Source organism: Charadrius vociferus, unplaced genomic scaffold, assembly GCF_000708025.1.
Source record: "Charadrius vociferus isolate BGI_N301 unplaced genomic scaffold, ASM70802v2 scaffold50, whole genome shotgun sequence".
Taxonomy (NCBI): Eukaryota; Metazoa; Chordata; class Aves; order Charadriiformes; family Charadriidae; genus Charadrius; species Charadrius vociferus.
This window is the reverse complement of record NW_009646445.1, coordinates 672168-697215: the sequence shown is the minus strand read 5'-3', so window position 1 is coordinate 697215 and position 25048 is coordinate 672168. Positions and strand designations below refer to the sequence as shown.

The following is a 25048-nucleotide window of genomic DNA, read 5'->3' as shown; positions in this document are numbered from 1 at the left end:
TGCTAGCGGGCCAGGGCGCGGGCGCGGGGTGCCGCCGGGCTCTGCCCGCCGAAGGGACATCGGTGCCCGGCTCCGGACCCCCTCCGTGCCTTGGTGCCCCGGTTTATTGCGTACTGCTGTAGCAGCACGCCGCTCTGCCGAGAAGGACGCCGAGAGATACACACACACACACACACGCGCGCGCGCTACCACCCGCTTCCCTCACAGAGCCAGAAGAGGGCTTATCTTTGGGCTCGAGAGTCTGTTTGTCTTCTGTGGATTGGGATTTACAAGCTTGGACGGTGCCTGGTTACAGTGGTGTATGAGTCTACAGACCCCGAGCTACAGAGTTAGAAAGAAACCTCGGATCTGTCGCGCTGTGGACGGGTAAAATAAACCCTATACAACCAGCAAACCCAGCCCAAGCCTTCCTGCCTCCCTGCAACCAACTTTACCCCCCCCAACCGCAAGAATTCCCTCCTTTCCTCCTCCCTCCACGCTCCTTCCTTCGGAGGCTGTAGGATGAGGCATTTCCTTCTATCTGGCTCAGGGTAAAAGCATACCCTGGGGGCAGCAACACACATCTGGCAGGGACTGAAAGGTTTTAATCCAGCCTCTACTGCAATCAACAATGGCAAATGAACCGGTGATTCTGAATGTTTATGACATGGTGAGTATGAAACAGTACTGATTTGGGAGGGGGGGCAGTGGGGCCGGGGGGGAGTTTGTGCTTGGAGGCAGGTATTGTATGAAGAGGAGCCAAGCACAGATCCCCAGAGAGGCTGATCCCCAGCGCCCCAAACTCCTCATCCAAGCATATCATGTTCTGGCTGTCAGAGATGATGCTGACCCCAGCTTTTTTCTTTGAAATATTTAGCATATTGGGCGAGATTACAGGTAAAACTGTGCCCGATTTTCTGCAGGATCTTTCAGGAGCAGCACTGGGTGAGGGGAGGACTTTTTAATTTCCACTGTCCCCGTTAAGGAAGGATATGTCATCACCTGTCTCTTTGCTGGAGATAATTGTCCTTTAATTTTGAGTGGCAAGCACTGCCAGGCTGTGGGGAAGGGGTCAGGATTTCATCCAGGGAGGAGAAACAACAGTAGAATTGCAGTAAGGACATAGTTTCTAGGCTAATAATCTGGATCAGTCCCCCATATGCATGATTGTAGTTAATAATTTTCTCTGAAGGTTAATTGCAACAAGAGGAGTAGGAAATTCTCTGAACTGGTGAAGTTTCAGCACAGGGAGGAGCACCGGGACATGCTGCTTGGCAATGTTTCCTGAAAGTTCACAGTGTAGCAAGCAGCTTTCCTTGCCCTTCTCTTGCAAGGGGGAATGTGAGTGGGAATTATCTGTGCTAACAAATCAGAAGATCCAAATCTTAGCTTTGGCACAAGCCCCCAAAGAGAATAAGTCTTGGCACAACCTGTTTGCTTTCTGGTCTGACAGGAGCTTAGGACAGGCATTGTCTACCTTTTTTAAAGTACCTCATTATGTTTAGATGAGGAACATTTTGATGATGATGTACTTCTCCTCCGTTTTTTGTTTATGAACTAATGATAATAAAAAAGTAGTTTTCAGATCTTCCAAAAGTTTAGTGAACTTTGCTGGGGAAAATACAACATTAGGAGGCCCAGATGTTTACTGAGCTCTAAATACCGAGCTCCAGACCTTTGAGATTATGGCATACATTTGCTTGTTGTCATCAGGCAGCGACAACTTTCAACAGGAAGCCCACAGAGTAGCGTGGGTTTCCCTGTTGGGGAAATCCAGAGAATCGACACCAAAGAGATTAGGAGTGAGTTGCTGTAAATGTCAAACTTCTTATTATTACGATTAAGTGATCTTTTGTTGACTAAAAAAGCTGGGTTGTTTTCTGAGGGAAGAAGGAGTGGTAAGGGCTATTTAGGTAGGACTGTATCTGTATTGAAGGACAGTCTGAAAAGCACAACTGCAATGACCTGAAGCTGCCTCTTCCAGAGCTATTATTGGTAAAATTGAGCAAGTTGGTGTAAAATCCTTCCCTAGACTTTGGTCTTGAGTGTTTAATGGTCAGTTGCTTGGCAGCCTGAACTGTGAACTCCCCCAGGCTGTTCTTCAACCAACAGGTCCGGTAACCCAAGCAGGTGGTAGCTAGTGCTGGGTAACAAGGGACTGGCATTGCAAATGCACACACAAGAGTTTCTCATTAACACTTTGAGGAAGATAAAGGGGCTGTGTTGCCCTTTTATTATATCCGCTGTCTTCCTTGCAATTTTTTTAGTTTGTTCTGCAGCAGGCTGTGGTCTGAACTTTCCTCTCTCAGCCACTGTTGAGGTGTCCCAAATCAGTGAATATTTTGCTACTGAGCTGAAGAGATCCATATACTGGATGGACATGGTCTTTGCCTTTTATCATGTGATTGACACCAAAGCTGAAGCCCAAAGGAATTATGGGAGAAGGGACTTGCTGTTCATAGTCACTGTGGTCTGAGATAGACACCCAGACACAGTGAACTCAATTGAGGTCATCAGTTTAATTCAGACGGAGTAATTTTTGCGGCTTAGCAAGCCATGAAAACCTTCATTCGTGAGTACTAACTCCATGGGTTAACCACTCTGTACATAGAAACCATTCTATTTTCATATAGCATCTGCTTGACTACCACTGAGTCACCTCTAGTTCAAGTCCTACATTATGATTATTGAGGCTACATGCTTTTCCATTGCTGCTATGATTTTAACACCACGGAGTTTGGAATGTAGCCACGCAAAATCTGCACTTTGTTACACTGTGGTGGGGAATTGCGGGGGAACTGGGAAATGAGCACATTTGCTTGAATGACTGTTGGAAAACTAGCCTCAATGAAAAAGAAAAAAAAAGACAGCTGGGGATAACAGTTAACTGGATGTAAAGCTCTGCTTTCCTGACAAGGAACATGACCCCTGTATGGCATCTGGAAGCACTTACACTGCGGGAAAACTTACCCCTAGGGCAGAAGTTCAATTATGGGCTTTGTGCAGCCATGAAATACCCACTCTGTGTAGTCTCGTATATTCAAAGATTATAGCTATTTATCCTTTTACCTATCGAATATGTACCAGGCTTCTTTAGGAAAAAAGTGCTTCTATTTAATGAGGTGTTTTGCACAAATAGCTGAAGCAGGTAGATCTATTTGTAGACTTATTTTCTTCAGCATAAAAGAATTGAGCAAAAATCACTGGGTATTCCAAGTGTTCAGAATATCATCATCAAAAGCAACTTCCCTCACCCCCAGCATGGGGGGTGATTATATCCTGTTTTATCTGTTGCTAAAGGGCTTGTACACACCTAGACACTCGCAAAACAGACAGAGCACGAGAACTTTGCTGCTCAACCAGGTCATTTTAAAAAGTGAATATGCAGGGTACTGAACTCTGATTTAAGGTGTGTGAACACAGAATAACAATGTGGATCAGGGGGTTTATCATGGGTGAATCTCTTTCCCAATCTGAATCCAGCTCTCACATGGACTTACTCTAAGCCAACAGCTTTTTGGAGACCTGCATGAAATAACCAGGTCTATAAGATCTATGACAGAGTTTGCTCTGATCAGTTAGTTATCACTTTGCCTTCAGATGGATAAATCAAGTTCCCCTTCATAACTTGCAGCTCTCTTCCCTCCACTCTGTCTTAATAAGCTGTTTATCATGGATCAGATCTTACTTAGATCACAGGGATGACTTTCTTCGGCCAGGATATCATCCTGTTTTCTCATCGCTTTAAGTCTTTGTGGCTTACTTTGGAATAGTTGACTTAATCACTGTACTTTAATAAATGTTGCCTACTTAAATCAGGCAGAAGAGTAACTGCTGTTATTGCCTGGGTTTAAATCTTTAACAAGCAAGCTAAACACACTCCACTAAAAATAGTTCTCTTGGCGGAGATTCAAATTGGGGGCTCTCATAATATTTTCAGCTTATTGCATAGCACATTCACGCTATCAAATTAAAAGCAAAGATATTCATATCACTGCTGTCCCTCTTTTATTACAGATAGGGTTGTCTTGAATTTCCACTGTCTTTGCAGCTGATAACATGCAAAACGGTCATTTTGATCTACTGGTATTTTTGCTTACTCTTTATGCTGGGGAAAATGAGCCCCTGAGATGTGCTGCAGAGGAGAATGAGAGCCCTGGTCAATGGGGAGCCAGGGAGAAATGATGTAGGGTTTGTTTGGACAAGAGGGGCAAGTCTCTTTCTCAGCCTTGTCCCACTGTTATTGCATTGATTCCACTGACATTACTTGTCATTCTCTCTGGAGCGAATGAGAGGGAAGTAAGATTCAGGTCCCTGTAGATGCACTAGCTCTGAGATTTTTCTCTGTGACTTCCAACTTCAGAGAGGTACCCAAAATGTAATTATTTATAATGGTATTCCCATATTCTTTCAATTCTTTATATAATTTGCCAGCTAAATGGCTGAAGGCCAATGGCTGATGGCAAAGGATGGCGCTGCAGGTGACTAACTGGGGTGTCTCTTGCTTCACTGATCAGTGGGTGATGGTGTCACAGATTTGATTTCTCCATCAGATTTTATTTCTCCATCACACCACTGAGTGGATCATCCAAGTGGCCCTGACAGAAAAACAAACACAACAGCATTCTTGTTTCCGTGGCAGTCATAAAGGTCCCTGTTTTGTGTTTGTGATATCATGGCAAGCAGCCTGTGTTAAAGTAAGGGTGGCATGTTGGGCTGAGGCTATAAAAGCTTATAGTCATGCATGTAGTTTCCAAGAGTTCCAGGAAAATGAATCTCGCTCCTGATTTTTACTGGTGTGGTGGAACAGAGCATCCTGGGAGGCTGCATCTGCACAGAGGGGAGCATTTCTGGGGAGGGAGAGAAGGAGGAAGATGGTGTTGCAAACCATAAAGGTTTGTAATGAGTTTATCTTCCTCCATGGGAGAGGAGAAGTAGTTTCTGTTGTACCACCAAGAGACATAGACCATGCTCTGTGTAGCAAATCAGCTTGTGGTCCTCCAGCAGAGGATGGTCAGAGGATTATCACAGCCTGTGACTGGCTTATGTGGGGAGAAGACCTCTGATGAGGTTGTTTCCATCCAACTCTACAAATGTCTGTCATTGTACAGTTGCTTCTGCATAGAGCTCAGGGGCTGAGGGCTGGCAGGAGGGTGCTGGGTCAAGAAGGAGAAGTTGCAAGAAGCAGTCTGGCTTTTCTGTCAATCCCATGAAGGAGGGAGGTAGGATTTTTGGACACGCAGTTGTGGTATGGGAACCTGTACATAGGAGGCTGCAGCAGACCCTGGGATAGGGCAAAAATTGGGTTTTGTTTATGTGCTCTGAGAAAAGGATTGTGAGAGAGTCCCTGTGTGAGGTGGACACACCAGCTGTCTGTGTGAAAAGGCATAAAACTAGAGGGTCTGTATGGCCACAGAATAAATGCATAAAACTTTAGTGCTTTAAGCCAACTTCTCTGCTACAAAATAGTATTATGGAGGTGGGAGTTACTTTTCCCTTTGCACTTTTCAGATCTGTCATTTTCAGCATTTTGCTTTAAAATCCATTGCTCACACGATTTGGAGATGATGACCTGTGTGTACCATTGAAAACCAGCACAGACTTACTATCTTAGCATCCCTTTTTGGCTTCCTGTGCAAGTGGAAAAGAGAGACTGAGACTCTTGGCCACTGTCCTGGTTTCTCTGGGTTAATTAAATGCTTTGGGATTGAAGGAATAGAGGTGCTTTGTACCTCTAGCTTCATAAGGAGCCTTTGAATCTATTTTAGAAACAGCAACAGGATTGCGAGCAGAGCACTTCATTCTGTGAAGTGATTGTTTTAAGCACTGACTAGATCATGGAACATTTTATTATCTCTCTGGAGGAAAGAATAAGTCTAGTTACTCAGAAAAATGTCAGCATGTTTGTGATTACTGTTAGTAGAGGTCTCAGATGCTCTCAGCTCACTTAGTCAGAGGAGTGAGAAATCCTATTGCAGGCGGCGGTCCCATCTCCGCACTACTTGTTAGTTCTTTGTGAGCTGCTATGTGTAGAGAAGTGCAGCATCACCTGACTCTATTTGGTATTCCAGGAAGCCACATGGAAAACAACACAACATTTTTTTTTTAACTTTTTTGTCAAGTAGGTTGATAGCTGTGGAATTTCTTGCTGCAATGAGCTGAAGAGATGCTCTAAGTCAATAGAGCAACTTGTGGTCTTTAAAGATTAAGTGCTGGAGAGCCACTAGGTTCTCTTCTTTCTTTTTCCTCCTTCATATGTTGGCTAAACTGAATGTATATAACAAACAGAGAGCAAAATGTGAAATATTGCCTTTGGGAGATTTTAATTAAATTCTGGCAGATCCTAATAGGTATATAAAAAAAGTTGTTCTGAAACAAAATCACCACTTTTTAAAACACATTGAATGAAATGTTTTGACTCTTCCTTAAAATATTTGCCAGTCATCTCTGGCAAAACTATTTGCCAAATCTGAATCACTTCAGTTCTCCAAAACACACTGTTCACTTAAAAGTTTGCCATGTTCTTGTAAGGGCTCTGTAGGTGTATCATATTCTTATTTATTCAGTGGCGATTCTCAAAGCTCATAAGAATTCCCTCTTCCATGAATAAGCCCTGGCTCAGGAAGATTTTCATAGGCTTGTTGTGGGGATAAGGTCAAAGGTAAATTCTTACATATGTGAAGGAAAAGGGGAAGACTGGCATTGGAGTTTTACTTTATCACTGACTCTTCATTTTTCCAGAGCCTTATTCATTCTGCTGTCTTCAAGCCATATAAAGTACAGCATACTAGATAACAAAACAGAATGGTGAGATCGCAGGTTTCTGGTGTCTAGTAATGGGTTCCCCACAGTGCCATAACATGTCCTATGTAAGTGCTAAACTGTCTTTGTTTCTAAGAGTAGTTGAACATAGTGTCAGTCATAGATGGTAGTGTGAGGGATCAGGTAGATCTCAGATGCTTGCTTTCTGTGCCTCCCTAGAGCTTTTAGTTGACCTTTTGTGCTGGCTGGATTTTATTTTTTGTGGGTTGGGGTTTTTTTTGTTTTTTTGTTTGTTTTCTTGGTAGGACTGAGTTTAGACTGTTAAACTATGTTTATGCTGCATAATAGATCCAGGGTTCATAATAACTCAGGTAAAGTAATGGTCCCACTGCAAAATCTGTAACAGTAATGGCATACTAAGATACTTGTTATTATGGGCCCAAAATCTCTCTGGGAAGACTCTTGGTTAGAACCAAAGAAACCAGATGGACCACTGCTGCGAATAAGACAGAAGGCAGAGAAAGCTGCTCTCTGGATGTCAGCAGAGTCCTGAGCCCAAGATACGAGAGGGCTGTCCAGACTGCTTCACTTTTCTTGGATGCAACATTTCCCAGTGCAAATATTTTTGACTTTGAAAATAATAATAATAATAAAAAAAAGTGTTATGGCAAATCTGATGGCAGTACATTAGAGTTTTCAAATAAATCAGGCTGGGCAGCCTGGCAGCATGGGCATGTGAGGAAAACTAGGCTTTGTTTCTGCTTCTCTTTTCCTCCTGGACTGCATCAATTTAATTTGAGTGGCAATAGGCTGACCTCAGGCAGGCCAGTTATAGAGAGGGATTGCTGCCTTGCCCCACTAGAACTCAGGAGCAGAGGGAAAGGAAAGCAGTTCAGTGATGCCGAGCACTGTGCCTGGTTCAAGCCTGTGAGAAAATGATGAAATGCAAGTAGACATCCCTTCTCTCATGCATCTTTGGAGAGAGGAAATAAATTGGAGGAAGAAAAGATACAAAAACTAATACACTGAGCTGCAGCTGAGTCCATTCCTTCAAGAAGAAGGAATCCAAACATGGCATCTGATCTAAACCAATTAAGAAGCTAAAAGAGTAAGTGGCGTGGCATGGCCTGGGTTAATAAGTCCAATGATGAAGTGTGCCCATTTATGCATAATAAGTGGATTTTTGTTGTCTTAGCAACAGCCTGGAGATGTGTTATCCATCAGGGGAACAGTCTGTTTTGATGTTGTCAGGGTGACAAGCTGGCTACCTGTCCATGTTACTGCTCTTCTTGTCCAGCTCTGCAGTGCTTTAGCTGACTACTCTGCTTATGCATGAGATGTTTTAAGAGCTATCTCTTGACTGTGCACAGAGCATTGCTATCTCCAGCTACGGCACTCATCACCATCAGAAAGCTCATTGAACCAGTGCTCTGTTGCCTAGAGGACTGACTTGAACTGACTCATCCAGGGCAATGGGGGAGTTCTCACTTCTGCTCGTCCTGCATGCACAAGGAGAACTGCTCCACGACGTGCTCTCCTTTACTTCAGCAAATATAGGAAAACCTTATGAGTGAGGAGAACCTAGGAAAGCTAACACAGTGTTAAAAATGTGTGAACTCTGCTTCTGGAGCAAAGGTTCACAGGTCCTGTCATTAGTCCAGTTCCCACATCACGGCTCAAGTCAGTTCCTGCGGGTGACAATGTGACTCAGTGTCCCTAAAGTATTCATTTCAAGGCAGCCTGAACTCTTGCAGTCAGGAGTCTTATGGGCAGGATTTCACGTGTAAGCCCAGGAGCTCAAGGTAAGGTCAGCTCTAACCTGGAGATACAGAAAATGTTTGCTGCTGCTGGAAGTTGTCCTTTAACCCCGTCTACAGGCACAGTCACAATCCCCTGGCCTGTCTCTGAGCAACTCTGAGCGAAATGATTGTTTCCTCTTGAAACCATATGGAAGCTGGTTTCCAGTGAATTTTCTCTGGTGCTTTTTGGCGTTTCCCCAGACAGCAAGGCAGACTCCTTTTAGAACATGACACTTCTGTCAGCAAGATTTAGCCTCTGGCTCATTAGGCTGTCAAGGTTCCTAGTGTCACTTGGCTGTTCTTTAAAACAAACAAACAAAACCCTCTTAGTATTGATGGAAGCTGATTTGTTGACAGTACTGGAGACTGTCACTCTCCTACCAAATAAATTTACGCTGGCAGTAGCAAAGCAGACCCTTCTGCCTTTTGTACCTCATCCCTGGTTTATAGGTTGAGCTGCTCTGGTGTCATGGCTCAGCTGGTCATCCAGCTTCCTACTGTGGCAGCCCACAGGGACCAGTTATACATGTGGTGGGAGCTTCTGCTGGGGACAGCTGAGCATTAGTGATAGAAACAGAGCTACTAAGTTGGAAGAGCTGTCAGATCCATTTCTAAGCGTGGTGATGGGCAGGTATATAGTTGTGCATTAGTGCAATGAACTGAATTTAAATGGGTGTCCTAGGGCCGAAAGCTATGTTAGTGACCTGGGTTGCCCTTATTCTAATTGTTTGTTTCAGTCTCTCTTGTTCCTGTCATTATGCCAAGATGACGTAGCTAAAGCTGGGGAGAGAGGCAGAGAGATCAATCAATACATAAAATCTATATTTCTGCTGGGGAAGAAAAGAAGCAAAATTCATAAGTCTGATGATTCTTTCTCTAGCAAATGAACTCAAACTGTTAGGAAAGAAAAAAATGTTTGATACCATTCTAGGTAAACACTGGATGTTCTTCAGTATGAAAGATCTGGAGGAGTGGAAGTTGATATCTCCTTACTTCAGAGCTTTATCTAATCACCATGTGAACCTGTGAGACTTCTCATCTCAGAGCAAAATATGAGGCTACGTCGTAAGAGTGGAAAATTGTTTTAATTAGTAACTTAGTTTTTCAGCAATGAATCTTAATGTGTCTGGAAAAGCAATGATAAGGGAAGAAGAAATGCTGTGGGTTACAAATGATCTCTGATACGTAGGAAAGCTTATCTACAGAAGCAAGCGTCAGACGCTAGAAATGCTGAAAGCATTTCAGCCTGTTTAGTAAGTGCCTTCATCTCGTGGGTCAACACATGGGTCAAATGCCATGCTACTACTGATAGATCCACATCTCTGGGAGATGGAGGACCTGGCACAGCATGAGTTCCATTGATAACATGGTTTGCTGAATCTTCAACCATGGATCTATTGCTGTGTTTTCCATGCAGTCTTACTTAAACTCACAAGGAACTATCAACCCCTTTGCTGTTCTCTTCCAGATCTTCTGCTAATGATTAATTTATACTGGACGCTGATGCAAGAACAAAAGCTTCCTAGAAGCTGATAGCTGCTTCAGCGTTTGGAGTGCGTGAGGAGCCCAGTGTTGCCTTCTAGAGTGAATTATAGACTTTGCCATAGGTTAGCTTTCCTTAGGTACATGATGTTCTTCTAGACATCTGTTTTTGGGTTATCTGTGTGTTTTGCTCTGTTTGGGACTACTTGAAGCAGATGATTTTATAATTGCCCTGTATTTGCAATTTCCCCCAGTCTGGATTAGCTTGGTGAATGGGCGAAGCGACAGAAAAAAGAGGTTAACCATGGGACTAATCTGATAAGTCATTACCTCTGTCATTAACCTGCACTCTTGGGCAGTATGTGGGGCAAGAGCCTCAGTAGGTTTCTTCTAGTTGCATAAGAAGAAGCCTAGGTTGTAGGTATTTCCAGGCAGGGCTGAGGTGCTTTCTTAGCAAATCACTTATCTAGAAAACAGAAGGCTATATTCAGCTGCCTAAGCACAGACATCAAGGGCCATTGTAGGATATCCATCTGACCTCTGGCTTCCTCTCAGGAAAGGTTCAGGTCTCTTCCCTCATGGATCTGGTTTCATAGCTATCAACTTTGTAGAGATGTCTTGAATATTTTAGGGAATTTGAGATGACATGACATGCCCAGAGGTTCTGACATGAGCGCTACTTATATGCTGGGGGAGGATCAGTAGTAGTTCTGCATTCGACTTCTACCATCGAGTGTGCTGATGCATCTGCAGTGACAGAAACCTGGTTAAAATCCCTGAGGGAGTTGAACACAACTGCCCTGTCACGCAGGTCTGCCATAAGAGCAGACAGCAGGAAACTCTGGATTTGGTTGTCCCGGGTCTCTTGTGTCAAAACATTTAGGTTTTGTTTGAAATACTCACTTAGCAGAAGAGTGGATGTTTCCAGTGGATCCTAGCCAGTCCAGGAGGGCGTCCAGGCTGGAGCCAGGCTATAGTGTTACTCACACTTGTTCTCTGGCCCACTGTATTTTATATGAAAGGAATCTTTTCTTTACTTTAAATGAAAGAAAACCGTTTCACCACGAAGGACTGAGAAGGCCTGCCTCCAGATACACTGTGAGAGGGTGACCAGGCTGGTTCCCTCTGAGGCAGGGGGAGGGCCCAATCAGGTTATCAGGCACAAGCAGAAAGCGCTTGCTCCTCCTGGCAAGTAGAGGCCAACCTTACTCTTCCCTCTTCCTATTGCTTTGTTTGTCTTCAGGACATTTTTAGACAGATATCATGCTTTGTTGCCCTGAGAGGATCTCTTCTGCCCTTTCCTCCCTAACTGGCTGCCTAACCTGGAGAGCCAATTACTTGTGCAGCCTTTTTTCTGAGCCTGTCCCAGTTCTAAGAACACACAGGCTACTGCAGCTTCAGAGTACTCCTGTGATGGAGGCATTGTGGAAAGGTAGGAAGGCAGTGCTGGAGGTTTCCAAATCTGTGGAGGACAGAGCTAAACATGCATGTCCCGAGCTGAAATCCACCCACCATCTGTCTCTAGTTGTAACATTCATTGTTCTTGATTGCAGTGCCATTTGTTGTAACCTTGTTCACTCTAATTTCTGTGGCTGCTCGTTATCCAAGACAGCTGGCTGTCTTCTCTTTGGCAGTTCTTTGGGATGTGGAATAGGCCTCTTCTATTTTCTGCTGCTGGAGCAGTGTGCCTCATGTGCTTGCTACTTCAAGAATATTGGGGCACAATGCATTGAGGAATGGGTTGTACTAAACTGAAACAGAGTAGATTAATTCCAGTGTAAGCCAAGAAGAAACAGGGGCAAACTAAATGGGTCCATTTCAAGCTAAGGTGTTCTTGGGACCAGAAGAAAGGAAGTACTACAAATCCTTTTTTTCCCTATAGGTCTCATAATATAAGCAAAAGACCTGTGACTTCTGCTGAACAAAAGCCTCTGGAAGGATAAACGAATGCAAACCACATGGATCCATGAAAATTTCAGTTTTTATTGTCCGGTCAAATTCCGTCTCCTCCCTTGGGCAGAGTGCTGCTGGCAGGAGATGCTCTGCATCATGGCAGCCAGAGGCCTTGGCAAAGCCAGGCAAGCAGGCAGGACACCCCTTGGGGGGCAAGGAAGGACAGAAAGGCGTTTGTGCCAGCACCCTCTTAATTGGATTGGTCATACGTCCCCCCCTGACTGCTAGGCGTGCTCTTCTGTCCCTTGTATTCAGGCAAAGCTAATGGGAGGGAACACTTCATCTGAGAGCTGAATAGGGAGGCAAGAGAAAAGGGGATGGGGAGGGAGAGACTCCTTATACTTCTCTATTTCACAGTCTTCAACCTCACAGGGTCAACCGAACTTGAACTGCTTCAACACTCTTTAAAATACCTTCTGCTTCTGAGGGAAAGGCATTGAAGAAGGAAGCAAGTTGGAATAAAAGTGCCATGATATCTTCCAAATCCTTCTCTGTAGTAAAGTTATGCTAGGAGGATCACACATCCATCTGTGGCTTTTTAAGTTCTGTTTGTAATATGCCATGTTATTGAAATGCTTCAAGGATTCCCTTTGTAATGTGTAATTACTCCGAGATATGCAGTTCAGTGCCTATTGCAGCTGCTGGTTTGGATAATCTTGATACAGTTAAAGCTATTGCTGGATCAAACAAATTTATGCAGATGGAGATTTTAAAGTTAGTGTAAAGAACAATGTCATAGTCTCTAATACATCAGGTGCTTAAAAATCCTGTACTTGGTGCCTCTGAACTTGAATTCTACTTCACATACCCACAGGACTTTGAAGCATGTCTCCAGCTGCCTGTTACCTCTCCTGAGGTCTCAGAGGTGTCTCATTAAAGCTGATGTTAAAGCCTATTAAATACATGAATGTGGCTTCTAATGATGCATCTCATTTAGGTGAGTTGTCACCAGGAATTGGCAGGGATCATTGCAGGTCTGGTCCCCCAGTGGCAAGGATAGTGAAAGCCACCTGGAGAAGTGCCGGATAATACCTTCCTCTGTGTTGGGAGACAAAAGGCAATGTGTCTTGAAAAGGCTTGTGACTTCCAGGGGCACACCAACCTTGTCAGCACAGTGCAGCCTCAGCTCCCAGAGGCATCTGTCCTTGGGCTCTCAGTGGCTCCAGCCAGTTAATTATTAATCATCAAAATATCCCTTATGTCAAGCATCTGAACTGCCCATGAAGCATGGAGAACTCTTTTTTCAGTTGAGTCAGAAACGTTTTAGTGCCCTGCCACTCATTGTTTGTAAAGCTGTTGTTCTGTCAAAGAACTTAAGCGCACAGAAGGGATAGTTATCTCATCTGAGTCCCACACCAGATGACCTGGTGCTAGCAGGGGCAATAAACGTGCAAACTGGGAAACCAGAAGAGAAAGTTAAGCTTGCATCATGGATCCTGCAACAGAACTGGTGCTGTACAGTTGGATATGTTTAGAACTGTAATACTACTGCAGTATAGGTATATTGCTCGTTATGAGCACCTACTAGTAAAAACACCTATGTATTTAACTCCCTTGAAAGGTACCGGGGTGGCTTTTAAGTCCTGAGGGGCTCAACTAATTTCTTGTGACTGCTGGCTGGGTGGCTGTTGTGCCTCTCTTTGGGATGCTGCTGCTTACCATTGCTCTAGAAACAGTGAGACACATGAGCTCGTGTGGGGCTCTAGGGCTTGCCTGCTCTCTGTATGCAGGTTGTAGGCCAGTCTGAAAGAGAGCTTGAGCAGAGACAGACCAGAGAGTAGGCGTGAAAGAAGAAAATCACTCAGCTTGTATCAAGGTGCTTCTTACTGTTGGGAGTATTCAGACGTGAGAACCTGACCCCCAGCTCCTTCTAGCTGGAGGTACTCTAGTGGCAATGGAATGGCACCAGCACTTTATTTCTGGTTTAGTTTTGATAACATACATTGAAGTAGATCTGAAAACAAACTACTTTCCACTCATCTGTAGGGCAGTTTTTACAAGGAATAAATTTGTTCTCTTCATCCTGTCTGCAGAAGAAGCATTTTAAGTAATGTCATACTCTCAGGATCACCCAAATAAAAAGAAAGGTCCTGAAGCCTCTCTTAGCAACGTGGCACAAGATACCTTCACTAAACTATCTTGCAAAGCCTGCAGCTGGCACGTGTCATGGTGGTAGCTCTCACTAAACACTGCCAGACCCTGCGCCCTTTGCAAAAGTTTTCTGGAGTACTCCGAAGGCTCCAGTAAGAATGTGTTTCTGCTAAGTTGCTGAAGCTGACAAGTGGAGGCAATATTATGCTTTCCTGCCACCATTTAAAATCCTACTGTGGGAAGTCTTGGGTGATGCAGGCAGGTGAACTTATTAAAGCAGGACCATACATATGACTTAAACTGTGCTCTTTAGTTTCCCTGTGACATGATTAGGTCCTCGGGTACTTCTGTGTTCTCCTCTACCCTTCCTTCTATCCCAGGATGCCTTCATACAGAGTGAAAGAAATGCTGGTGGATCTGACAGCATGTTTTTTTCTCTCAGTAAATTGATGATAGATCATCACTAATTAGTACAGCTAGGGTCAAGCTTACTCATATTTCGTTCTCTACTAAGATAGCGTGATTGTAGGAGCCCAACTCTTATTTACGTGTAATAATAGATAGAGATGTTTTTTTTTCCTCCTTTCAGTTCAAACATAACATCATGTTCAATGACACCGCAGTGTTTTGTGAAAAGTACAAGTGCTTTGAACATGTGGGAATCAAAAAGCTCTAAATAGATTGTGTAATGCTGCCAACAAAGCATGTCCTTGGACCCTAGCCGAGAACAACCAAACCTTCATTTTGAGTAAAGCACTGGATTTTGAGAAAAAGAAATACCAAAGCTTTAGTCCCAGATTCCACCTCAATCGCGCTTCTAGCAAGTCAGTTCAATCTCTTTGCCTTGGGTTGTCTCACCTGTAAGAAGAGAAAGAGTGCTCTTGTTGGGGTGGGAGGTGATGCTTCTGGGATGTTTGGGAGGTTAAAACCCTAACCACTTTTTGGCATCTGAGGTGTAACTACCTGGGTTGATGTGACTCCCATAGGAACGAGAGGCAGTAGCAGGGTTTCTGAGCATTGGGCCGAGGGGCAGCACCTGCCTGACCTGTGTCCAGGTGAGCCCATGCCCCGTGGCAGCCCCACTCCTGCTGCCTGGGTGGCTGTCCCTGGCCCTCCTGTCCATCAGGAGGTGGTCCCCCTCCCTTCCCCGCTACAGCCTGCCTGGGGAGGTTCTGCAATCAGTCAACCCACACACCTGCTCCTACCCTTGGCTTTTACCGCCCTTTGACCCCACAGAGCAGATGAAGTACTTAGAGGCAGCTGCTATTTCTGTCATTAGCACCCAGACTTCCTGGGAGAAAACTGCTGGATTTGTGACAGCTGAAATCTGATTCAGAGGAAGCTTTTTACTTCAGCACATACAAAAGCAAGGGGAGAGTGAAGCAAGGGGGAGGGAAAGACAGTGCTCAATTTGCTATTCATTTAACTCTGTCAGGAAAGCCCAAGGAACTTGAGATGATGGCGTGCAAATGACAGACATGCACGTTGCAGCATGGTGGATGTCGTTCAAGGGACTGAGGATGCAGAAACAGTGGGTAAGAAAGCAAAGCAGCATGAGGGGGCTGCATGCCGTGCTTCTTGCCAGGATACATTAGCTCCCACTGAGCAGTTCTGAGCTCCAGAGCCTGCTGATGGTACTTGCTGGTTTAAAGCAGATGTGAGTATCTCTGTGTCGTGCTGCCATTGCAGGTGCTGGAGCAGGAGGGTACTCAAGAGATCTGTTTAGCCTTCTCCGCTCCAGCGCATGATCCTTTCTCAGTCTTCTCTAATGTACTTCCCAGTATTTCTCTGGAGAAGTAAAAGGCTGTTATTCCCACTCTGCAGCTGAGGCACTGGCATGCAGAGAGGCTGATGCATCTGACTGAGGACACAAGGAAATGAAATAAAGCTGCCTCAGGGGAACTTCAGACTGGACATTAGGAAAAAGTTCTTCACCGAGAGGGTGGTTGGTCACTGGAATGGGCTCCCTAGGGAAGTGGTCACAGCACCAAGCATGTCAGAGTTCAAGGAGGCTCTGGATGACGCTTTTAGTCATTATGGTTTAGTTTTAGGCAGTCCTGCGAGGAACGGGGACTTGGACTTGATGATCCTTATGGATGCCTTCCAACCTGAGACATTCTCTGATTCTATGATTAGGTGCATTGTTGCTGTGCCATCTCTTGCGTTTTTAAGTGGAGTTACGTTTGTGAGACTGTTCTTTCTCTTCTCCAGTGGTGGCTGCTGAAAACGCTCTGATTTCTTTTTAAGGACTGTGATAGACACTTCAAAGCAAAGCATTTTATGGAGGTTTCCCAGTTTACCTGTGCTCCCCTTTGCTGGAGTTCAGATAGGTTCCAGCACTGGAGGGACTTGCTGGTCAGGACTCTTCCAGCACTCAGTCTTTTTTAAAATGCAAGTGCAGGCTTTCTGTTGCTATCACGATTTCCAATTTGAACGAAAGCTCCTAGGATTTCACGTCGTAGTGTCATGCCAACAGGATCAGGGATGGTTCATCCCAAGCCAATTAACTTGCAGAGCAGCTCTGGTGATACAATTCAAGAGGCTTTCTGAAAAGATACCACTTAGTAAACAGGGGTAGATGAGCCAAAGCGTGAAAGATTAATGCCTCCCCTCCCTTTGTTTCTCATGACTCTGTATGGGGCCTGCACTGAGATGGGAAGAGGTAAGGAGAAACGCTCAGTCCTAGTTCTGCCCAATGACTTGGCTTAACGAGCTGCAAACATGCCGAGGGGAGCCGCTCCAGCGCGGTCAGTCCGCGCCGGGGAAGGGGATGGCGGCGGCAGTGCCGGCAGAGGGCGCTCTTTGGGGCTTCTCGAAGTTTCTGGAAGGCGGGAGGAGGGCCCGGCCTGGGCCGGAGCCGGCAGCGCGTGGGCGGGGCTGTGACGCGGCGGGGGCGGAGCCAGCTCTGTGAGCGATGGGTGTGTGTGTGTCACGTGGGGGTGACCCGGGATCCCTCAGGAGGGGGCGCGGGGGGCTGAGGGTGCCACCGGCCCCACAGGTAAGAGCGATGGGCAGTAACTGGTCCCCTCCTGTTCCCAGAGCCAAACCAGTAGTCGCTGCCCTCCCGGAGGAGGACCCGACCTGGTTACCGCTCGGCCAAAAGCTGCCGCTGGAAGGCGTGTTGCGACCCAACCACAGCTCCCACACAGACCTGCGGCCGTGCGGGTCTCTGGCTGCAGGGAGTGCCTGAGCCCGTCCCCGTACTGGAGGGCAGCAAAGACAACGCCTGTGTGCGCTGTGGGCAGGGGAAGGGTCTGCTCAGCGTGGTGGCAGGGCTGAAGGAGGAGGTGGAAAGGTTAAGGACTGTCAGGGGGTGTGCGAGAGGGATGGGCTGGTGGAGCCACAGCCTGAGGCCGAGGGAGCAGACTGAGGGTCCCCAAGTGGCAGAGGATCCCCTCCCCTCTTGCCCTCAGGCAGAAGGAGGGGACCTAAGAGATGGAGAGGAATGGCAACAGGTCCCTGCTCGGGGAGGCAGGCAAACCCCTCCCCAGCTGCCCTCCCCAGCTGCCCTCAGCTTCCCGGTTGCCCTTACACAGTAGGTATGAGGCTCTGGAACTTGAGGGGCAGGTGAATGAGAACACAGAGGAAGCCTCATGCATTGGGACTTTTACTGTTGGAAATAAAAGGAGGGTAATTGTTGTAGGTGATTCTCTTCTGAGGGGAACAGAGGGCCCTAGATGCCGACCAGATCCATCCCACAGGGAGGTCTGCTGCCTCCCTGGGGCCCGTGTCAGGGACATCGCCAGGAAACTCTCTGGTCTGGTATGGTGCACTGATTGCTACCTGCTGCTGGCTATGCCAACAGCATCCTGGCCTGAATCAGGAATAGTGTAGCCATTAGGACCAGGGAGGTGGTTTTACCCCTGTACTTGGCACTGGTGAGGCTGCATCTTGAGTGCTGTGTTCAGTTTTGGGCGGCTTACCACAAGAAGGACATTGAGGAGTTGGAGCATGTGCAAAGAAGGGCAATGAAACTGGTGAGGGGTCTGAAGCACGTGTCTTAGGAGGAGCAGCTGAGGGAACTGGGGTTGTTTAGCCTGGAGAAAAGGAGGCTCAGGAGAGACCTTATCACTCTCTACAACTGTCTGAAAGGAGGTTGCAGTGAGGTAGGAGTCAAACTGTTCTGTCAAGTAACAGGTGATAGAACAAGAGGAAGTGGCTTCAAGTTGTGCCAAGGGAAGTTTAGATTGGATATTAGGAAGGATTTCTTTAGTGAAAGGGGCATCAGGCATTGGAACACATTACCCAGGGCAGTGGTGGAGTCCTCATCCCTGGAGGTATTTAAGGGTGGTGTAGATCATAGTGCTCAGGGACATGGTTTAGTGGTGGGCTTGTCAGTGTTAGGTTAATGATTGGACTAGATGATCTTACAGGTCTTTTCCAATCTAGGAGATTCTGTGACAACAAGATTGCATGCATTTATCCTGTGCTTTAGAAAAAAAAACCACGATTGTTATGGGCCAGCCTGAAGTCTTTATGCTGGTCAATTAACACAAGCTATTTAATTTGGCCAATAGATTTGAAAATCTTCGTGTGTTTTACTTGGGACTTGTCAAAATAAAATGCTACCTAGGATTTTGGGGAGGATAGGAACAGTGACATTACATGCTAGGGTTACAGGAGATGATGTGGTTAAACACTGCATGTACATATGTGCTCTGGGGACAGCTTGACAGACTGCAGGCTTTTGGAAAGAACTAGTCTAGCAAAGGAGGGGGGGAAAGCATCTGTCAGTAAATAGATGGATAAAGATGCTCTGTGCTGCTTTTAAGAAGCACCAATCATCTTTATAACTTTGACAGGTGGCAATGGGGCAGGGAGGGGAGGAAGAGATTCAGAGAATTGTGTGGGTGGTGAAGAAACTAATCCTAATGAATTGGAAGAGCAAATCCACAGTGGGCAGAAAGCTTTGGATTTCTGCCCTGCTGGATATGGATAAATGCAAGAGAATCCCTTTTGCATGCAAGAGCTAATTGGGCAATTACAATGTAATCTGAAAACCTTTGCTTAAACTGTATCCTGACTATCAAAGCATGAGGCGGATTCTCTTCCAGTGGTTCATAAGGCTTGCCCAGAGTCTTTCAGACGCATGTTTGAAACAGGTCCTCTTTTATTTTTCCCTCTCTTCTGGGAAGTAAAACCTTTCTGTTAGTTTTTTCTTTTTTTTTTTTTAAATCATTGTGTTATGATGGGAGAACTCATTTCCAAGGCTTCCTTTCAATGTTTTCATTCTATACACAGAAGAACACACGAACATAAGAATGGCCAAACTGGCTCAGACCAAGGGTCCATCTAGTCCAATACTATTTTTCTTCCCTCAGTGCCTGCTTGTGCCCACTGTTGGAGACAGTAGCATGAGCATACATGACACTTCCTTCTAACACTTTCACAGCTTCCAAACATTTTCAGCTCTGGGGCTTCTCTGAGCTTGACCTCTGTCTCTTCACTAATCCTTGATGGCTCTTATTTCCATTCAGTTCTCTTGAACAAATGGAAATTTTTGTACCAACATCTCTTGCCAGGGAGGTTGCAGGTCTACTACCTAGTGGTGAAAAGCCAAGCCTTTTTTTCTTCTTTTTTTTTAAATGGCTTCCTTTTGATAGGTTTAATATTTGACACAATAGTCAATTCTGGTCTGCTTTTTTCATGCCACCTGCAGAACCCCAACGTATCTCTGTCTCATGACTAGCTACTAGCTCCTTAAAGATGCCTTCTGAAGAATGTAATTTTTTTTTTTAATGTTAACTCTGTTAATGAGATCATTGATTTCTCCAAAGAATACTAAGAGGTGGGTGTCAGGGGACCTCTTCTTGCCGCAGACATATTGACCCTTACCCAAAAGATCATTTTTATTCTCTGTTAATGCTACATTTTTGTTGTCACTTCTACTAATTAATCCAGTCTAGATGCCAGGCTTGCAGACTTGTAATTCCCTGGCTCTGTTAGAAGATAAGCATTACCATTGCTACATTCTGGTGCTCAGGGCCCAGGAACACTTCATGTGAGAGAGTGCCCATGATCATTAGTAATTCAGCTATTCTGTGCCTGCAGTTCCTGTTACTCTTGGGTAAGTGTTGTTCTGCCCGTGGGATCCCCCAGGGCTAATTCTATCTGTATCATACACTCATCCATGTCAACTTTAAACAGAGCCTTTTCTGATTTCTTCACTCTACAAAAATAAAAGTGTGAGGATCAGGCATGGGAACCTCACCAGTTTTCTTCTGGTGGAAGCAAGAAAGCTCTGATGCAAAAATTTCATTTGTTTTCTCTGCAACAGCCATGCGAGGTCTGAGTTCTCCTTTTACAGCTGTGCTATCACTTGGCCCTACAGACTTCTTCAATCCTTCCTCCAACGTGTCAGAAAAGTAGCTAAGTGTTACTGGAGAGGTTGTCCTTCTCTGTTTTAGGTCTATCTAGAAGCTAAAAGTGACAATGTTTTTGAAAGCACAGGGTCCTGAGATAATTTGGATGGGGAATGATCAGTAAGAGACCTCTCTGTCTGCAATGCTCTCTGCTGGATACCTTGAGGTTTTCCCACCCCTAATTTCTGAGTACCTGTTGTCCAAGTCTTTTATGTGAACAGGGTTGAACTAAGCTTTAAGTGCTACAATGCCAAGCAGTTCCACATTCCATAGAAAAGGAGTGTCTAGGTGCTTCCTAAAGCTTGGGTGTTTTTAAGGCTTTAAATCCCAAGACTGATTCCTGTTTACTTCCACCATCTTCCAAAGGCTCGCTTGTATGTTATTCTCTGTCCCATCTCTCTGCTGAACCTAGTCAGCATCTTTCTCTTGGAGGGAGTGTTTTTCTTTAGAACTGGCACCGACACAGCGACTCAGCATCAGGCTGGTCTTGCTCACATCCATTGTGTATTGCCATCTCATCACGCAGATGAAGAAGAGCCTGTGCCGTCCTAGGATGGAGTTGGAAAGGAAAGCAAAGAAGGTATTTGCAAGCATAGATGCCCAAACCCCAGTAGTATTAGCATTCAAGTGAGGTAGTGACCATGGCTACATGATTACACAAAATAGAAATGAAGCTTGTGTCACAGTGCATGGTGGTTTTTACAAAGAGAGATGAATAAGATGCACTGGTGGCTGGTATTTATATATCCAGCACTGTTTTCGTGCTTGGTTACCTGGAAATAGCTGCTGCTGAAGGGTAGCAAACCAAGCTGTGTATTTCTTTTCATGGTTCACAATGTGCCAATACACTTTGGAGGGCAAGGTAGTCTGGGGGAGAGTTAGAAGTTTGCATCTTCTGTAACGAACTTGCCTAAGGAGGCTGTCCTCTGAGCAGGCTAACTATTGCCACAGAAAGAATAGGCATTTTTAGGGATTCAGCAAGTGACCGTGTTCTGGAGGAGGATGGTTATGAGAAAATTATTCCCATAAGGAGACTTGCCAAGGACAAATCTATACCGCTGCATCTTTGGTGTAATACTGGGCCTGTTTCTAGGCTTGATTACTAAAATGGCATATCCGGAAGGAGGCTGATTTTTCAGTCTATCTATGGCTGGCTTTGTACACACTCTTGGGCATGTTTGTTTATTGCTAGCAGGACACCTCCTGTAAGCCAGAGAGTTAAAATGCTGCTGTTCTCTTCACTGTATACGTACAGACTGTATTTATGTTTGCACATGTGATGCATGAGCATATATATCCTATTTGCTTGTGCAAGTTTTATCTACATTCTCCTGTGGAACGAGCTAATGCTTTCCTGATTACAGCACACTGGTGTCTGCCTTGTCCTGCTGTTAATGAACTATTTGTGATACCAACTATAAGCCCTAGCCATGAAGATTCCACCATATTTCACGAAGACACTGTATAAAAGAGAACGAGAGAGTTGTGGCTCCAAGAGATTACAAGCTGCTTTTCATGTTGATCTGATAGGATGAACGCAAACAGCAATTGGTTTGTTAACTCCATCTGGCGACCCCAACCTCTTCCAAGATGAGATCTCCCACTGATGCAAACATTCCTTTGGTCATAATGTCCAGTCAAATACAACTTTGTTTCCTCTGTGAAGTTTTATACTGACTAATTTTTACCTCTTTTTGGTCTCTTCCAGTAAGAGAGGCTGAGCAAGGTTTTTGAGGTGTTAAAGTGAAGCGCAGTAAAATGAATTATATAAATGCTACTGAACTCGTACTTCATAGAGCAAATGAAAGTTTCACATAAGATAAATATATCAGGCTGGGCTGCTGATCTTATTTGTTTGATGAATCTGTTTACTTCTTGCATACATTCATCTAACTTGGGAGAAGGCAGATATATGGAGTGGGAACTGAATGGTGTCAGACCAATTCGTTCTTCACTTGTATGATGCATCACTTGTGTGACTTTCATTGCTGGAGTGTCCACATACTTCCCTCTTATAGGAATAGAAATCTTTCTTTTCTTTTCCTCTGCAGGATAATTAGCTTAATTTATATGTTTATGACCATTTGTATTCCCTAGCTTGCATGAGTGAACTTAAAGAAAAGCAACTTGGGAGAACTGAGATCCACATCTGTTGTAGAATACCCTTCATCTCTTGTGGGAGTTGTGTTTGTAGCCATATCTGATTGTATGGAGTTCTGCTCTTGTTCTCCTGCCCTATGGATCACTTTGGAAAGAGCGTGGTGACTTTTTAGGTCTCTGGTTCCCTCAGGAGCATTTTTGGGCGAATATGGAATATGACTTGTGTGTAGTGTCCTATTGTTAAGAGCACAGGCTCTTATTTTTGGTACTAATCAAAATGGGGGTGTGCTTGGAGTGTGCTGTATCACTGCTAGAAATTAGAGGAAGGCAGTGGGCCATTGTCAGCTGGGGCTGAATAAGGCCTTGTTTTTCTGCAATAGATATCTGGGCGTCTAGAAGGTTCTTAAAAGGGGCCAAAGCAGGGTGATAGTTTAATCTGAGAGCAGATGTCTTTGATATTAGAGGATGTTGTGTGCTAGATGAGGCATTTGCAGTGCTTACCTCTTTCTCCTACATTAGCCTGGCCATAGTTCAGATTAGATGTCTACTCTGCATGCAGGAGAATTTTTTTGGCAGGTCTCTGAGGGATCTGGCAGGCAATACCATTTGCATGCCGTGGTACAAATGTACAACCATTTCTATTTTCACTAAAATAAATAGGAGCCAATACGCAGTTGCAGTATCTAATGGATTTTTATAGAAATAAATACGAATGGGGGGAGGAAGGTGAAGGAATATTCCCAGTGAAACCTGCTATGTAAGGCAAATTATCCTCCTTGATCTCACTGAAGTATTTCCTTATCTTCCCTCTTCCCCTTCAATCCCTGATCTCACTGGGCACATTTCAGATACAGAGATACTGTAAGATACATGTCCATCAAGAAACCAGTTGGCTGAATCACTAGGGTCATTTCAGGTCTGTTTCTAGATGTACACAACACACAGTGGTCTAGCACAGAAGTTTTGCCTTAGCAGAGGTGTAGAACTATTACTATGCCCAGAAGAAGGGAAATATTTAGGGCTGCCCAAATGATATTCCAGTGCTGGTCGTGTACATGCTGTGATGGGGGCAAGGAAAAGTAAGAAAGGATAGATTTTGTGTCTTCCAAAGAAGCTGCACTTTGGCATGTTTGTGTCTTTCCCTATGCAAGAGGGTGTGTGACCCTTGGGAGAAGCAAGCACAGAGACTGTCCCTTTGAAGGGACAAACACCTACATCTGAATCTGAAACGTTTTTTCACCCGAAATAGTATTTTCATAGTACTAAATGCTGATGATTTGTTGCCAGGCACTGCTGCTAAGTGTCATCTCTGTCTTTCAGCAAGGGATGGCTATTAAATGGTATTTCAGAGCTGCATGCCCAATGCTGCTCATTAAATAAAGACAGTGGGAATCCTTGGGGGGAAAAAAAAATAAAAATAATAAAAAAAAAATCCCCTGTAGCACCCAGACAAACCAGAGAAGAGCACATTACATCAGAGTCATTAAGATACTCCTACAGCTTTTTAATTTTTTTCATAGTTGTCATGGTATGCTGCGCATATTAATCATTCTGTTGCATTTTCATGTGGGGGGTGGTGCGCAAAAGTAGCTTTAAAGCAGTTTGTCGGCACCCGATAGCTAAATGCTGAAAATCAGAAATGATTACTCATTTCTAAAACTATTAGTGGTTAGCATCTTTGGTCATTTTAAACAGTGCTAAAATCACTCAGCATAGAAGCCCTTGGGTCATGGGTTATAAACGAGTTTCTATCTGAACTTCCTTGACCATCATTTTTATATCAGTCTTGTGCTTTGTAGAAGATAATTATTCCAACAACCCAATTTGGCATTCTAGGTTATGCAGCTACCCCTCTTCTAGACAGTTCCCTTCTCAAGGGAATGATCCTTGCTCTACTCTTTCATTGTCTTCTTCAGACCAGCAGAAACTGGGTTTTGGGGGCAAGGTGTATTTGAATCTCTACGGCACACAGTATTTTATCACTGCTATATTCAAGTCCCTTGCTTTCTGTTTTATCCTTTAAATTCTAATCTGGCGATCTCACTGCAACGTGATTCTTCAGTAATTGTGCTGGAACAGCAGAGAGAGTGTATGATTATGGCAAAAATACACTAGTATCCTTTTTCTTCTAGGAAAAGATAATACAGAGAGATGAGACACTGTGTGAAACTGGCACTGTATTTGCAGGGTTTTATCCAAGACAGGACAAAGCACTGTAGAGGGAAAAAAGAACAAGTCGTTAGCTGAGGGAATCTGTTTTTCCCAGTATTTTTCTAAGCTAAGCTGGTTAGGCACACTGCCAGCCAGGCATGGCCCCTGGAAACTCTCCAGGAAAAAAATCTCAGCTCACATTGTGAAAGGGTTTCCCTATCCATGCTGGAGAAGAATTTCCCTTCTCAGAAGCTAAGAGATAAATATTTATTTAGTTTTGCAATAGCGAACTAATGTTAATGGCACACGGCCAATTTCTATCATGGGCACCATGAGGTATTTTGAACAGGCGCCACCAAAGTCAGCACA

At 44.7% G+C, this 25048-nt stretch overlaps 2 protein-coding genes across 2 annotated transcripts in view; both read left to right on the top strand.

Annotated features, from left to right (window-relative positions):
* LOC104284176 (synaptojanin-2-binding protein-like) overlaps positions 1–25048 on the top strand; it is a 152313-nt gene that overhangs the window by 38292 nt on the left and 88973 nt on the right. The window lies entirely within an intron of this gene.
* Positions 593–25048, top strand: part of LOC104283916 (desumoylating isopeptidase 2-like) — a 57839-nt gene continuing 33383 nt past the window's right edge. The window contains exon 1 of the mRNA XM_009882169.1: positions 593–649. Coding sequence (XP_009880471.1) covers positions 611–649 — 39 coding nt within the window. The 5' untranslated portion in view covers positions 593–610. The remainder of the gene's footprint in view (positions 650–25048) is intronic.